This window comes from Gymnoscopelus braueri (genome assembly GCF_963280865.1).
Source record: "Gymnoscopelus braueri genome assembly, chromosome: 22".
NCBI classification, from domain to species: Eukaryota; Metazoa; Chordata; class Actinopteri; order Myctophiformes; family Myctophidae; genus Gymnoscopelus; species Gymnoscopelus braueri.
The window spans coordinates 12,288,101-12,301,820 of record NC_137624.1 but is presented as its reverse complement, the minus strand read 5'-3'; the positions used below and the strand labels follow the sequence as shown (position 1 = coordinate 12,301,820).

The following is a 13,720-nucleotide window of genomic DNA, read 5'->3' as shown; positions in this document are numbered from 1 at the left end:
TGTTCTAGCTAGCCTACATGACACACTTGTGTGTACTTAAAGTACCAAAAGTAGAAAGTAATCATTATGCTTTCAGTTTTCAGATGTATGATGTATATATAAATCTTTTGAAAATAGCAGATCTACAAATGTGTCACATCGGGACGCATTCTAAGCTTGTAGATATTTTCAAATGGCCAAAATGTATATAGGGCTGAAGTGGTTAATGTATGTTTTGTAATAATAATCTAAAAAGTAATACAAATCTACAAAGTAACTAGTAACTAACGTTTTCAAATAATTGTAGTGGAGTAAAAGTACAATATTTGTCTCTGAGATGTAGTGGAGTAGAAGTAAAAGTATTGTAAATTAGAAATACTCAAGTAAAGTACAAATACCTCAAAAATGTACTTAAGTACAATACTTAAGTAAATGTACTTAGTTACTTTCCACCACTGCACTTATGTTACCCTACTCTTAGTAACTAAGCATTCCTTCATTTATGAGCAAAGTCTGGGGGGGGAAACTGCCCATGCCTGGCCTACTTTGATTTATGATAACATTCTAAACCAGCAACGGATAACTAGACTATATTCTGAATATTAAATTGGCATAGTTAATTATTTCGGCCTAATTCTTTAAAATCTAAACGTCTAAAGTCTCAGCTTTACAACCATGCCCAATGTAGCTCCAAAACGTTTGAGAGGTCATACAGTACGCAGTATTGGCTGCTATCATTTGTGAAATTGTGTAAATCACTCCCACCTTAGTAAAATACCTACTACTTTGTTTGTTGTAAACTAAATTACATTGAACTGTAATGAAATTGACATAATTGTGGCTGTACTGTAACGTAACAGACTAATCAGCCCACTGTTGCCATCTCACACTGAAAATGTTTCAACATTAAGTGCAAAATGTATATCCTTAATGGAAGTAAAAAGACATACAATTGTAACTTGTGTGTATCATGGACTTGCCTTCCCTGTAAAAGATGTTAAATAACACTCAACACAGAATAAACAGGGGTGAAGCACGAATCAAATAGGTGGGCCCAATATAAAATGTTGATCAAATGCCATTTTCTCATCTTTGTGAATAAATAAGTTCATGGGTTTAGTGATAAACAAATTATTGCCCTGCATTCGTCCTTGCATGCCCTCATTATCCAACATAGGGATGACCCCGATGGGATTACCTCTAGAAATGACGAATGCATAGCTTGATTACACAGCTTTGCTGAATACTCAACTTCAACACGGAGGGTAGAACCATTGCCATGTGCTTGAGGTAGTCGAGGACTTCAAATATCTCAGTGCCTTGACTGCCTCGACGGAACAGGATCTGAAGGTGCGGAGGGCACTTGCCTGGAATGCTTTATACGGGATGAGGAGAGTGTGGAGGTCTGAGATGGGAGATGACCTCTATAGGTTTGTGGCTACAGTAGAATCAGTACTGCTGTACGGGGCCGAGACATGTACGCTCACAGCACAGCAGGAATAGGCCCTGCATGGCGTCTACACAAGAATGCTACGAATGGCACTTGGTGCCACATGGGAGGACCACATCAAAAACATGCATCTCTACGTGGGTCTCCCGCGGGTCACAGACATGGTCAGGGAGAGAAGGATGAGGCTGGCATGGGCACTGTGTCATTCAACCGGAACTGATGACAAGCGAGCTGACACTGTGGTGGGAGCCAACCCAAGGTACAGCTAGGAGGGGAAGGAGGCGCACCACCTACTTAGACACACTGTGGCGACACTGGAGCTAGCAACGCTGCAGAGCTCCGGATCCTGATGATGCATAGGAGGGAGTGGAAGGTGGCAATCCAGGAGTCCCAAATTGGTGTCAGCTAGTCCGCACTCTCACATGGCATTGCTGAATACTCAATTCAGATTTATATATCTATATATATGTATATATATATATATACAGAATAGTCATTGATTTTGTGAACCTGTCATTACTTCCCGTCGGTCCAACCAGCGCCACACTGTCTGTCTGGGTTTATTTTAATATTTACATTTTCCCCCCATGTTCTCCCCAATTAAGGCGGCGTCCCAACGTGTACCGCATTCTCTGTCACTGCCAACACCCACTGAATAGAATAGACTACCTACTGTACCACATTCCACTAAGCAGTGTCATCACCAGCCATTTCTTTTTACCCGACAGTGAAGAATTTCCCCCAGCAGAGCTTAACACATGCAGAGGTTCATGCTATCTCCCCCAGTTCCCCTCCCTGCTGAACAGAAGCTGGCAAGCAGATAATCTGTCACAGGGTTTCCACCTGTGAACACTGTGAATTGTGTCTGTCGATGCGCCCAGTCCACTACTGAGAATCGAACCCAGGCCTCTGCAGAGGCGAGGGAGTGGGGGATCTCACTCTAGTGACAGATACAGCAGTGTGATGCACTGGTTTTTCTTGGGTCACTCAATTCTTAAGATGGAAGAGTTCCCACAGACCTGTAACATTTGAACACATTTCAATCAAAAATGTAGATGGACACACATCTCTATCCCTCTACGTGTGTGTTGTGTGCACGTGTGTAGCCTCTAGCACAGAACTTAAAAACTTAAAAGCATTCAGGTTTTAGATATCCATTGATGAGACAATTTGCTTGGAAGACATGCAGAAATAAATAATGTTGGTCCCTTCCAGATTCAGACCTGAGCTTTGTCTCAAGAAGCCATTGTACACCAGGCTCTCACACAGAAAAATCCTGTGTTCACTTAATTCTAAGTGTGCAAACAATGGACCATTTAAGGGACAGACACTTACGGGTCCATTTGGGTCCATTGTCAAACATACGTTTAAATTAACACTGAGGATTTTGTCTACTAACCCGTGTGTACTGTGAAGAATAATGTATATACCCTTGTCTCTGCCCCAATAAGTGACTAAGACACATTCTGTCGATTTATTCTTTTTGGCAAACAAGAGATTTTGATTCTTTATTCTATACAAAAATATCTCACAATAGAAAAAATGGCTTGAAATGCTCACAATTCCATTTTGTCACCCCCCCGCCAACAGCCGTAGAGCTTTTCAATTCAAATATACGTCTCTATTTATATTGTGTGTAAACATATCTTAACAATAAGAATAAATCCATTTGCCATGTTGTGAGGTCTACAAGCCGTCTAAAGGCCTGTTTATACTTTTGTCGCTTTACCCTTTCAGCATCATTTTTATATTTCGTTATCTTGGCTGCGTGAATCAGTTGAAAACACATCACTTTTGTCAGTGTGAATCGGTTGAAAATACTATCTTGTTGAACAGGTCATGCGACAAAATATAAATGAGCCTTAATGGTGCTGTGTTCTCTGGTATCCTGCTATACATCCATCCTGGGTCTCCTCTCACGAAGGGACTTGAACGAAGAAAGGAAAGTGTCCAGGCTCCATGGTTAATGGCTGTGTTGTTGGAGACATTATGAAATAAACAAGAGGCCTGATCCTCCCTTATCCACCATCGGCACAGTCCATCTGTGCGTCTCAGCAAAATCAATAGTTAACCGTTGCTTTGACAGAGAATTAAGTTGATGATTCCATGGAGATACAGGAGCACACTTTCCCGAAAGGCCTCGTATTGGACATGAGAGAGCCCTGCCGATCTCTCCAACCAACCACTCAAGCTAGCCATCCATCGGACCATATTCCTGGTATTAAAGTGTCCCGGTGAAGTTATCCATGGGAATGTTCATCCAGTCAATGCAGACATTACATAAGCTTTTTCAGATGCTGTTCTAAACAAACATGAAGTGACCGTGTATTTGTGGGTGGGTGCGTGAGCATGCATGTCAGTTTAACCGCTTAAGCCCGGCCTCTATACCAAAACTCCCTTTTCCCTTCTACACCAAATCTCTTTTCAAGCTCACAATACATCACATTAGTCCCATTTCGGCGAATGTTCCCCCAGAATACTGATGCTAGGGTTACATAAGTGTTAAGTACAAGTGGATTCTTGGATTCTTAGCACGTTGTCCAAGTGGACAGAAAATGACAACTGGGTTTGTGTGTGTATTTCACAGGTAGCAATATTCCTGTCTATTCGCCTATTCACTATTCACGTTTCTGATCTCTAGCTGACTTCATTCTATAGTGCCATTAATCATTCTACTTCTAGCCACATCTATTCACCTGTTTACTGTGCTATGTCTCAGCCGTTATTTCTGTAAACTTGCTCTGCATGAAGAAAATAATCACGAGTGGTGGAGTATCTTTTCATTAATACTTCCTAATGGGATCATATCAACATGTTATCAGACCCATGTAAATGCCTTTTCATCAAAAGGAAACTAAATCCAAAACAATTGATCTTGGTCAGAGAAACTTTGTGAAATGAATATGTGGTCCTGTGTAACTCGCTGGGTACAGTATGACACTGGCACTGTCAAGGTAACGGGTCTGATTACCAACTATGGTAATTCACGCACTCCTCATAAGGCGCTTCGGATGACTGTGTCCACATAGAAATAAATAACAGAAAAATTGCTACGAATAGACTTATTAGTACAAGATCGAATTGGTCCAGTTATAGTTTCGATTGAGAGGACAATGACCCTCCATTAAGGAGTCTCTAGGCCATTGCCCTGTACTCAGCCAACTGGCTGGACATACAGTACTTCCTGGTTCAGTTTGACCTCCCCCTTTCTTTGACATCATAGAAGTGTGGGCGGGATGGCCAATGACAGCGTCCAGAGCGGTGCCAGGAGCCATAAGGGGGAGGGGAATGGATGGACTCCTAGAGGGGAGGCTGTGTCGGAGGTGCAGGAGCACACCTCGTAGCCGTTCTCGGCGTGGTCCAAGTGATGCTGCCCGTTGACCCTCGTCTCGGTGCCATTGGATTCCGTGTCCGGGGAGTCCGACTGCATCTCAGTGCACACCAGCCAGTCCTTAGCAATGAGCCGGGGATATCCCACCTCCACCTCCATGTCGCTGCCCAGCACACGCCAGTACTCCTTCCCTTTGAAAAAGTAGGAGGAGCCTGCAAGAACATGGGGGGTAATGTTAGTGAACGCGTATGTGTATGTTTTTTTTCTCATAAGATGAGAACATAGTACAATTATAAATGCATAACTGTAACTAGGTACTGTTAATACCTTAAATATGTAACTTTCCTCTTCTACCTTGGATTTGAACCTAGTTTCCTGCGCAAGTGCTGACATTTTTACCATTGAGCAAATAAAGCCTGTATTCTTGCTCAGGGGATAAATTGAATCTTGACCGTCAGGTAAAAATTCGTGTCAGACATGACCTTTGACACAATCTAAACGTCTCAATTTTACAAACAAATTTAAACTAGAGTTAATACTGAATATAAGGTGACCTTTGTAAAGAGAGAGGAACACTGGTTGATGGACGGACATAAAGTTGGCTGTCATTGAGGGAGAAACAAGTTAACTGTCGGTTAAGTTCTGCTTAGCCCCTAAACGTGTACATTGTGACACTCAGAGTTAAATGATTGGATGGAAATAGTGGTCTAAGTACTTTGTTACTCAAGTCCAAATCTGTAAGACAGACCACAGGGGTTTAAGTGGTTAAGGTCACTCACCATCAGACCACCTTATGGCATCATCCAGGTGCAGAGGCAGCCCCTTCCAAAGTGTAGCATCTTTGGGGTACCCCAAGTCCATACGTCTTAGGTGGTCATCATAACGCCAGTAGTGATTGTCCTTGAAAAAATAGGTCTTTTCATTGTGCAACCAAACAAAGGCAGCATCCACCGCCTCCACAGGTAGGCCGAAGTCGCTGATTGGACGAGGGTATCCCTCTTCCACATTGTTGTCTTTAAATACCCAGTATTTTAAACCTGAGTGTCAGTCAAGGAGAGAGAGAGAGAGAAGAGAGAGAGAGAGAGAGAGAGAGAGAGAGAGAGAGAGAGAGAGAGAGAGAGAGAGAGAGAGAGAGAGAGAGAGAGGCACACAGGGAGAGAGAGAGAGCGCTTAATAACTGATGCTGACTATCTACAAGACATTTTCTAATAATTGATCATTTGAGAGAAAGCAGAAAGCCCGCAACACTCCAGATTAAACAAAACACAAGAGGTTTTGATCCTATCTAAAGGTTTGCCGTTTGTCGTTTGTACCGTTCACCAGAGCTAACTTGTTCACAACGAGAATTTAACTGTTCAAGTTTTTGAGGTCAGTCAAACTAAAGGCCTTCTCTGCGAAGGGGGCCATGAATGTACTTTCTTCTTCCCAGCAGAATCATCCTCTGTGGATGTTGTCAAGAGACTGAAGGCCAAAAGTTCCTCTGTCCCACCTGCTTTTAATCCCTCTGTTGCCACGTTCAGCAGACTGGTAGGACAAGAAGTGTCCATACAAGTGTCTGTCAACAATTACAAAAATAGTTCACTCTAATATTGAGTTGCAAGAGGCGTTGTCTGACTTATGTAAGGATACTAGTACTAAAAATGCTGACAAGGGAGGTGCAGTGTTTTAGACTCCTTTGAATGGAGACCCCACAGGGAAATGTTCACAAGAAATTGAGTCTTTCTTGACCAGAGCTTTAACCCATTAAGACCTGGAACGCATCTGTGTCACTTTAGATTTCTTTGGCTATTCAACAATAGCAGATATACAAGCTCATAGCGCGGCACCGAGTGCCGCGCTATGAGCTTGTAGATCTGCTTTTTTTTTTTTTTTAACTGTTAGGATTTAGAAAACATTTTTAAGAATCGCCTCAGGTCTTAATGGGTTAAGTGAGTCCTTTATCTCTCAAGATGAGTTAAATTTTATGTTCCAAAAACATCCTATTCGTCCTGTATTTCATACAATACCCAAAATTCACAAATCCTGTGTAGAACCTGTACCTGGCTGTCCCATAGTAGCCGGTGTACAATCTGTATCAGAACCCATATATCAGTATATTGATGTACACATCAAAGGTCTTGTCTCCCATCTTCCCTCTTATTTAAAATACAATAGACTCAATAGAAAACATTCAGGCAAGTGATTTCCTTTGCAGTAGACATAACTTCTTTGTACGCTAATGTGCATAACCAGGAAAGTCTGGTAGCTCTGTCATATTATTTAAATCAAAGACAGAACCCCACCCCCCCCTACAGTTTTGGTTGAACTCAGAACTGGTTCTGAATAGAAACTATTCCAAATTCGAGAATTCTTACTATCTTCTGTGTCAAGGTGTCAGCAAAATGATGCAAATCTTTTCATGGGGAAGTTTGAGGAGGATTTTGTAAACAACAATAACCCTTTTTTTTTACTCTGTTGAGATGTTGGTTCAGGTTTATTGATGATGTGTTTAGCATTTCTACTGGTTCCCTTGAACAGTTACAATAGTTTAAATCATATCAACACTAGAATGCCCACGATCAAGTTCACCTATAGAGCACAGTCAGCAGTCTATTTATTTTCTGGATGTAGCTATTAACAAGGCAGACCAGTTAGAAACTCGAGTGTACAGGAAATAAATGGATTGTAACAGCTTTTTGGATTTTTCTAGTTATCATCCTCCTGACCTTAAAAAGAGCCTACCAATAGTCAACTTGTGAGAATCAGAAGAATTTGCAGTTCAGACAGTGCCTTTGAAGAACAGGCTGCTGACTTATGCTCAAGGTTAACTGCCAAAGGTTATGGTACTGGTATCTTGCATGACACTCTACAGAGAGAGCAAGAAATTTAGATAGGAATAATTTGTTAACTCCCAAACCACCTTCTCCCAGAGTATCGAATAGAATCGTTTATGCAACTACTTCCTCACCTGTCTCTAAAGAAATCAGACAATGTATAGAGAAACACTGGTACATCTTGTCTAGTGATCCTCGTATTGGTCAGGCTTTCAAAGAGAAGCCTTTATTTGCCCACAAGAGGGCCAAAAGCTTGACAGACACTTGTCAGAGCTGACCTATATAATCCCCATCAGCACTTTTTGTCAACTTTACCTCTGGTAATTTCCCCTGCCACAACTGTATACATTGAAATGCCATGATCAAGAGTGAATAATTTTTACATCCACATTCTGGTAAAAAATATTCGGTCAAAGGTAGGATTTCATGCAAAACCAAACATGTTGTGTATCTTTTGAAATGCTCCTGTGGGTTATGTTATGTGGGGGAAACCATTAGAGAGCTCAAAACAAGGTTTTCAGAACACAAGAGCTCCATCCGGAACAATGATGAGAAATCATCTGTGGCCAGGCATTTCAATGCTGTTGGTCATGATGTCTGCATTCTGAGGTTTCAGGAGATAGAGGCGGTCAGCCCATTAAAGAGAGGTGGTGATAGGGACAAATTATTCCTCCAGAGGGAGGCCTACTGGATCCACACTACAGACAGAGCACCTGAAGGGTCTTAATAAGGAACTTCTATTGAGCTGCTTTTTTTGTGAATTCTTTCAGACGTTTAGTCAGCCATATTGGCATTTTCAAAATTGGCACAAGCAAATTTCAAACATCTAAATTAGAGGTCCAAACAAAGTAATAGAATCAACATATTCCAAACACGTCCATAATGGTGGCATCTAGTTTTGCTACAATTTGAAATGAACTTGAGAAACACTACTCCATGGAATGTTAGTGGACCCAAATCTTGAAGGGTGATACAGCATTCAAAATTTTGTTAAACAGCCAAAGAGAAGTACCAGTGCCAAGAAAGCAATTTTTCAGGTCATAATGAAAGTGAGGTTTTGTGTCCTCATTTCTATTCTTTTTGTTATCTGCATTGAATGCTGTCACATAGAAAATTATAATGACACTGTAGCAAAAGAAAAGCTTAATTTGTTATCCAGAAGATTGCATTATTTATTTCTTATTAAACAAGTTGCCAATTGGGGGCACTCAGGTGGCACAGGGGTAAAGTTCATTTGTTCTATTTAATATTTAATATTCTATATGAATAATTATTATGTTTGCGTCATACAAAATATGTCCCTGGCATAACGGTCAGACAGCGTCTGACTGTTCGGTATCAAACTTGCCGTGTGTGTCTCATATAACTCCGAGGTGGGCAATTCGGACGAACCAACGGTTTCAGAGAACCGAAAAATCATGAATATCTGTATATGTCGGCCGGCAGGTCTGAGAAAGAGGCAGACATTCTCAGTGTGTTCGGGAGATTGTATGCATCGGCTTCCTTGATTGACCAACCCAAACAGTCGGCTTCACGGATTGGCGTCACGTCACGTTTTTGCCTCTAAGCCATTGTAAGTCCCTGATTGGCTAACCCGACCCGTCGGCTGAACTGATTGGCCGCATAACAGTATAAATGATTTGCATTGTTCCCGACAGCCATTTAAGAACCAGGAAATCTCTGTTTCAGAGCTTGGAACACCTTGCTATCGTGTCTGACAACACGTATAGGTTGACACAGGTCTAGAGGGATTTTTTTTTTTTTTTTTTTTTTATCCCGCGATTTTTGTAACCCATTTTTTTCACCCGGTGCCAATTTCCTAAGTGATCCTGGGCACTACACCAGCCCTACACCAGTATTACACCTGTCACCCCACAGTAGGGAGGCCAGGGCCGAGCTCATGCTTCCTTCAGGCATGAGAGCCAACTGACCTTCTTGTCACCTGACAGGGGGGAGTTTCCCTGGTTGGACGTAGCGCGTGGAAGGAACACGTTATTCCAACCAGTTCCCTTCCCCTCCATCTGGCGCCCCGGCTGTCATGGGGGAGGCGGTATAGTGACCAGGATTACTACATGTTTTTGTGAGGGTATTAACTACCCTAGGAGACACGGGGAGAACATGCAAACTCCACACAGAGTAGGCCCTTTCGCCAACCCCACCTAGGGTATGGGCGCTGATGACGCGGAGGAGAAGACACGCCCCCAGTGCCCACAGCGTCCCCGGCGGGAATCGAACCCAGGACCTTCTAGCTGTGAGGCGACAGCGCTACCGACTGCGCCACCGTGCCCCTAGGTCTAGAGGGATTTAAGGTAATGCAGGTACTGTTTTGCACTTACTAGAGCTGGGAAATCTCTGGATCAGAGCCTGGAACACTCTGTTTTGCACATCCGTCAATCAATGTTGTATTATTTTTGTATAATGTAATATTTTGTATTTTTATCATGTTTTTACAGAATGCAGTGTATCTTCTATGGATCCCAGGAAGATTAGCTGTCACCGAGGTGTCAATGGGTTTCCACTTAATAAACAAATAAACATGGCCCCAAATAGGCCGGCACCCGAAGGGGCAGTCCTAGTACCTTTAAAGAAAACAATCTTGTGGTCTCCAGGTCTCTCGTAAACAGCGTCCACACTGTCCAGGTTGGCTGGCAGGCCTCTCCAGAAACGATGAATCTGAACAGGACGCAGAGACACCAAGTGTTTCTCTCTGGTCAGACGCCAGAAATACTTCCCTATATGACAGAGAAGAATAGGGTGACGTTAAAGTGCCCTCAATACCCGCGTATCTGACTAAATACCTCCAAAAAGTTAGCGACATCCACAGCCACAATACTAGAGGTAGCGTAAACAACGATCTGGTACCACCAACCCATAAAACAAAATGGGTAAATTCTCCTTCTACAGCACTACCACCCAGGTGTGGAATCGTCTGACTCCCGACTTCCTTTAAAACAGCCCTGAAAATGCACATTTCAGGAGGCCAAAGGGGGAGGTAGTACCACTTCTCCCTTAGACAGACGACCCCACCCCTTCCTTTGACTCTCACCACCCCCCCCCCCCAATTGTTTTTCCGACTCTACATATAGTACATATAGTGTTTCTGTATTTTGTGACGATATTGAACTGTTTGGTGCTACTTTATATGTTTGTGAATGGACCTGTCTCACGGCACACCAGTGTGCCTTGGCACACCGTTTGGGAACCACTGCTTGGACTGGAGTGTCTCAGTTGCATGATTTGGCTCATTCTATCTGGATTGGTTGTGACTAGCACAGTTTTACTCAATCACTCAAAGTTCTGTTCCTCCGGTCTGAGAGAGAACAAGACCACGGTCTGAATGAATGAACTCAGTGCTCATTTTGAAGTGTTGTATAAACAGTAAGTCATAAACCCAACTTCAATGGTAAATGGTGCATTTATATAGTGCCTTTATCAAAAGTGCTTTACTGTAAAGCACTTTGGATAAAGGCGCATTATGAAGCCTTTACAATGTGCATTACATTCACCCATCCACACATGCAAGGCTCGAACCAGGAACCTTCAGGAGTCTAAAGTTTTGCGCTATATTGTATCACACTCCTATCCTCTCTCGTTCTCTCTTTCTCTGTTCGACTCTCAATTGGTTTCTTCTTGCCAGTTGCCACCCTCACTCATTTAATCTTTGGGTTTCCGTACCTTTGAAAAAGAAAGCCTCCCCTCGTATCTGGGCCACTGCATCAAAGTGACTGGTGCATCTGTCTGGGGCATCTCGTGCCAGTCTGAGAAAGAGGGGACAAGAGTGGGAGGAGGAAAGAGATTAGCAATAAAAAAAGATAAATGGTTACTAGAACAGGGGTAGTGCTAGATCACAGGAAGTGTAGACACCAGAAAACTAACCCAGGTCCTTAAGCGGCCTAAACACTGAACCTTATTGTCCCCAATACTACAGACTATACTATATGTCTGGAGATCACTCGGGTTAAAGGTGTGAAAAACTTGCTGTGTGCAGATTCTCTAGTCTACACATCGTACAGTGCGCCTGTGTGAGCAGCACTGTGCAACAAAAACATGCACTGGGATGGGTCGTTCTAATGAGGGGTGCGTTTTAATGTATTGATGTGCGCTCACTGCACTGCTAGACATTACAGTCACATTTTTATTTCACATAACCCAAGTTCCATTTTTGTTTTTAATGCCTTGTCTTTTAATATAAACAACAGGCTTTGCTCTGAACCCGTAGCTGATAAACAGACATCTAGACAGACATCTGGCAGTGGAAAACATTTCCAGAATTTCAGATGACCGTTTGAGTTTCTTTGGACGCCTTTCACCATGTCATCTCTGTAATGAGATGGTGAGATGGCTTCATCCACTGCGTTCCAACTACTGCTGATGTCAGTTCAGTTGTGCAACATAAAGTAGGCTCTGTACCGCCCCCCCTCCACCCCAATTGTTATCGACGGGTGACAGCAACTGAACTGGCTCGGTTGGGTTAGCAACGGCAATGATGTCACTGTACTACTAAAACCGATTTTCGTCCATAGACGCATATGGTCACTTATCAACACCAATGTCGGGCCGATGTGGGGGGACCTTTACACTAATGTTAACCACACCATAAATGAATTAATTAAGCTATAACACACTCTAAACTTAACCATACAAACAGTTTCTAACCTTAACTAATATATAAGTTAATAAGTGAAGAAAACAATGTGTAAAAAGTGACCCTAACTAACTATGGAGCATTCAACCTGCTATTTTCCACTGGTCATGTAATTCTAAGTGTTTAAACAATACAGCATATTTTCTTATTAATGTATTGACCCATAAATGGTCTATTTAGCATTTTATTGTAACCCGATTAACCATTTAATCAATGTTTTTGTGTGTGTTTATTAGGCCCGTAACGATACAGTAACTGCATCGATGCATCGTTTTGAATTTTCAACGATCTACTATATCGATATGCAAACAGCTAAATATCGTATCGTTTGACTTTGAATCGTATCGAATCGTTTTGCAATGCAAATAATCGTATCGAATCGTTCTGCAATGCAAATAATCAATTATATCAATACTAAGTACTTTTAAGAAGAAGAAAAGAGAAAGAGGGGTTTATATCCAGTATCCAGGTATTTATTTTTCACACAGAATTTTTGGGTAAATAAATAGTTACTATATCGATTTTAAATCATTGAATCGAATCGTATCGTTCTAAATTAACCTGTCCTGTATCGTTCATGTATCGTATCGACTAAATCGCTGAATCGAAACGTATCGTATCGTTCTAAATTAACCTGTATCGTTCATGTATCGTATCGACAACCAAGTATCGTGATACGTATCGAATCGTTGTTAAAACGTATCGTTACACCCCTAGTGTTTATCCACTATGAATGTTATTGTGTGTGTGTGTGTGTGTGTGTGTGTGTGTGTGTGTGTGTGTGTGTGTGTGTGTGTGTGTGTGTGTGTGTGTGTGTGTGTGTGTGTGTGTTCGTGTGCGCGCGCGCGTGTGTGCGTGCCTTTTTTGCATGAATTAACCACTTGATGCCCGAAATGCCCCCTATACCCGCATATCTGTATAAATACCTCGAAAAAGTTAGTGACACCCACAGCCACGAAACTAGAGGGAGCGTAAACAACAATCTGGTACCACCCACCCATAAAACAAACATGGGCAAATTCTCCTTCTATAGCACAGCCACCAAGGAATGGAATAGTCTAACCCCATCCCTCAAAAAATGCAGTTCGCTGGGCTCATTCAAAACAGCCCTAAAAACTCATCTTTCTGGAGGCCGAAAGAGGAGCTAGTACCAGTTTCCCTGTAGACAGTCGACCCCCCCCCTCCTCTTTTTTGTACATATTTTGTATTTCCTCATGCTTTTTTTGTATATATATTCTTTTCTTCCATGCTCCCCCCCCCTTTTTTTGTACATATATTATTATTATTATTTAATTTTTTTCATGCTTTTTTTTTTTTGTACATAGTGGTATTTTTTCTGTATTATCTGTATTTTCATGTTGATTTTTGAACTGTTTGGTTGCTACTATATATGTCTATGAAATTAATTCAAGGACCCCAACGGAAACAAGTCCGCAAGGACTTTTTTGGCCGGACCTTTTAGACAAAAGCATTATAAATGTAACTGTGTTGTTTTACATTCT

At 42.0% G+C, this 13,720-nt stretch overlaps 1 protein-coding gene across 1 annotated transcript in view; it reads right to left on the bottom strand.

Moving 5' to 3' along the window:
- Positions 1-3,030: 3,030 nt before the first annotated feature.
- mmp17a (matrix metallopeptidase 17a) overlaps positions 3,031-13,720 on the bottom strand; it is a 106,924-nt gene continuing 96,234 nt past the window's right edge. The window contains exons 7-10 of the mRNA XM_080419979.1: positions 11,249-11,331; positions 10,153-10,305; positions 5,540-5,797; positions 3,031-4,972 (exon numbers count right to left, since the gene is read on the bottom strand). Of these exons, the coding sequence (XP_080276105.1) occupies positions 4,647-4,972; positions 5,540-5,797; positions 10,153-10,305; positions 11,249-11,331 (820 nt within the window). The 3' untranslated portion in view covers positions 3,031-4,646. The remainder of the gene's footprint in view (positions 4,973-5,539; positions 5,798-10,152; positions 10,306-11,248; positions 11,332-13,720) is intronic.